This window comes from Octopus bimaculoides, chromosome 17 (assembly GCF_001194135.2).
Source record: "Octopus bimaculoides isolate UCB-OBI-ISO-001 chromosome 17, ASM119413v2, whole genome shotgun sequence".
NCBI classification, from domain to species: Eukaryota; Metazoa; Mollusca; class Cephalopoda; order Octopoda; family Octopodidae; genus Octopus; species Octopus bimaculoides.
Window position 1 is genome coordinate 36,619,272 of NC_068997.1, and position 3,237 is coordinate 36,622,508.

The 3,237-nt window shown below is 37.7% G+C and overlaps 1 protein-coding gene across 2 annotated transcripts in view; it reads right to left on the bottom strand.

Moving 5' to 3' along the window:
• Positions 1–65: 65 nt before the first annotated feature.
• The window catches only part of LOC106871992 (GTP-binding protein Rheb homolog), a 128,662-nt gene continuing 125,490 nt past the window's right edge, over positions 66–3,237 (bottom strand). The window contains exon 10 of one of the 2 annotated variants that reach the window (XM_052973796.1): positions 66–570. In XM_052973796.1, the coding sequence (XP_052829756.1) occupies positions 487–570 (84 nt within the window). In that variant the 3' untranslated portion in view covers positions 66–486. The remainder of the gene's footprint in view (positions 571–3,237) is intronic. The other variant, XM_052973795.1, reaches the window with a different exon arrangement.

A 3,237-nucleotide genomic window follows, 5' to 3' on the forward strand; every position in this document is an offset into this window, starting at 1 on the left:
TATATATATATATATATATATATATATATATGATATATATGCATATAATATATTCTATATATATATATATCATCATCATAATATACATATTCTATATATATATATAGATAATGTACATATATTTTATATACATATCATCTATCTATATCTACATTGTGTGTGTACATGTGTGCATATATATATATATATATATATATCTGTGTGTGTTCATATGTATACACAAACACTCACACACATAGACACATGCATGCACATACACAGACGGCACACACACACACACACACACACAAACACTCACACATGTTATGTGTGTGTGCTTTGTCTTAATTTTTTTTTTTGGTGGCCACAGCAACAAAGAAGAGGTCGTAGTGAATTGGTCACCATCTAACAACACAAGCCTCATCTATGAATTTTTTGCATCCACAGGCTGTGTTTCTTGGACAACAATGTAGTGTGTCAAAGTTTAAGAGAGCTTGCTTGGTTTTTTTACGATACTACACAACTAGTATCTTTGACAGACTCTTTCCTTTGGATGGCTTTTATTAACTGTGCAAAAACTTCTTCCACTGACTGAAAAAAAAACATAAAAAGAAACGTTAAAAGATTAATATATCATGCAATACTCAGTACTACATGAAAAAAAATCAGCACTTCATCTGAAAACACACACTCGCTAAAATATCAAAGAACCAACAAATGTGTTGTTTCACAACTAGTACTGCATCTGGGAGTACAATAACTGCATAAAACCCAAGCAGAAATCTATACAATACAAGAAAGCCTACACAAAATATTTTACTTAATATGTTTTCTCTCTTTTGTCTGTCTTTATGTTCTGAGTTCAAATTCTGCTGAGGTTGACTTTGTCTTTCATCCTTTTGGGGGTCGATAAATTAAGTACCAGTTGTGTACTGGAATCGAGCTTATCGACTGGCCTCCTCCTCAAGAACTTTGGGCCTTGTGCCTAGAACAGAAAAGAATATGTTTTCTCTCTCATTCTTTCTTGCTTTTGATCAGAGAGCAGCTATGTTTGTATTGAGCCTGAATAATTGCAGGATAGTATATGGCATGCTATACAAACCCATCTGATTGCTGTACTATCAGAGAATTAGACTTACAGTAACTCACATTTGAATCCTGTATAAATATTTATCTGTTACTGGATGGAATACTTTTTGTTTATCCCAGCAACCAATAAAGGAACACTACTACTACTACACAACTGCTGCTACCATTACACATCATCATTTAATGTCCTTTTTTCTATGCTGGCATGGGTTGGTCAGTTTGACAAGAACAGATGAGCCAGAGGTCTCTGCCAGATTCTATGTCTGCTTTGGCAGACAGAATATACTGGGTGTTCTGTATGTGGCACCTACACCAGTGAGGTCTCCAAGTACTTGCAAGATAAGACCCCTTCAACTGAGCAAGTTACAGACTGGAGGAAAAAGAAACTGTGATTGTAGGAGAAGAGTAGCTGAAGAGGTAAGAAGAGAGAGAGAGAGAAAGTTGTGAGGTTCAGGTACAATGTGAATATGAGACAGAATAAGATAGAAGAGGAGACAAGGTGGATGTGTAGATAAGTGCACTGAGTGATGAATATAACAAATGATTAGACATAAGGAATGAATTGGATACAGAGGGTATAAGTTCAATGTAGTGGTGTAATGAAGAAAATAGGGTAACATTGAAGACTGATGGAAGAGTGGATGTTACAAAATGAGTTATGGTTGAAAGCTTGATAGAGCCTCAATCCAGTGAGACGGATGGGTCTTCTCAAGCACAGAATAATACCATTCATTTCAGTCTGCCATCATTTCCTCTGAGAAGCTCATCATCTCGCGGTCAGTCTTCACCACTGTATTCCACATCATTTAGTGTTTGACACTTCTTTATACAACTGCCTCCATTCATCGGCATTACATGGCCATACCAGCACAGTCTTCTCTCCTGCACACCACATCTGATACCTTTTCAGCCCAATTTTTCTCTGCTTTGTTGTACCTGCACACTGACATTGCACATCCATTAGAGCATGCTTGTTTTATTTCTTTCAAATCTTTGTATGTACTCTGCATTCACAGCCCAAGTGTAATAGTCATGTAGCTTTGCTGTTCATACACAGGCATCATACATACATATATATATGTATGTAAACTGTGAGTAAACTGTCATCTCCCAGCCATAACCTAAGTAGTATTTTTTTATTCTTTAAAATACTTTTATTTTTGGACAAAATATTGTGTTTTCCTTTCCTTTTAAGCAAACTGTCAAATTTAACCCAAACATCTTGTATAGACATCATTGTTTTATGTCTATTTTCTCTGCTAGCATGGGTTGTGCAACTTGATAAGAAATATCAGTGGAGAGTAGGATAAGAGAGATAGGAGTGGTTCAGGGATGAGAGTTCAGGAAGTAGGCCATGAGCAAGGCATATGAATGGTGGGGAGGAAGATGTAGAAGTTCATAAGGGATAGCTATTGTAAGTGGGCAAGATGATCAACATAAGTGGTTGCTGGGAATGATAGCCAATATATGAGGTGTTTTAGATGAGGGGAAGGGGAACAGCTGGAGGCACATGGAAGGGATGATAATGAGAATGAGGGATACAAGTAGGCGGAAGGAAGGAAGTAAGGAAAGCAGTAACTGGTAGCACAAAGAGTTAGGGAATGTAATATGCATCATGGAGAGATGGTTGTTGAGGGAAGGGGTGGGTAGGGAGATGAAGTGTAGGAAGAACTTGACAGGGCAGTATGGGTGTAGGGACAACTCTCAACATGTACAAGCATAGACAAAAATGCTTTAGGACTTCATATTAGCTGTTATGAGTGGGTCTTCTCTAGCTCAGCAAATTGCCAATCATCTTGGTCCTTCATCATCTCCATAAGGCTCAACATCTTGAAATATGCCTTCACTACTTTGTCCAATGTTTTTTTGGCTGATACTTTTTTATGCAGTTGTCCTCATCCATATGCATCACATGACCAAACCAGTACAACCTTCTCTCTTGTACACTATATCTGATTCTTCAACATTGCAGATCCAATGGAGCATGCTAGCTTCTTTCCTCTCTAGTCTTTACATGTCTTCTTCATCCAGGGCCATGTCTCACTATCATGTAGCATCGCTGTTTGTAAACAAGCATCATATAGTCTGAGAGAGTGAGAGAGAGAGAGAGAGAGAGAAAGAGAGAGAGAGAGAAAGAGAGAGAGAGAGAGAGAGAGAGAGAAAGAGAGA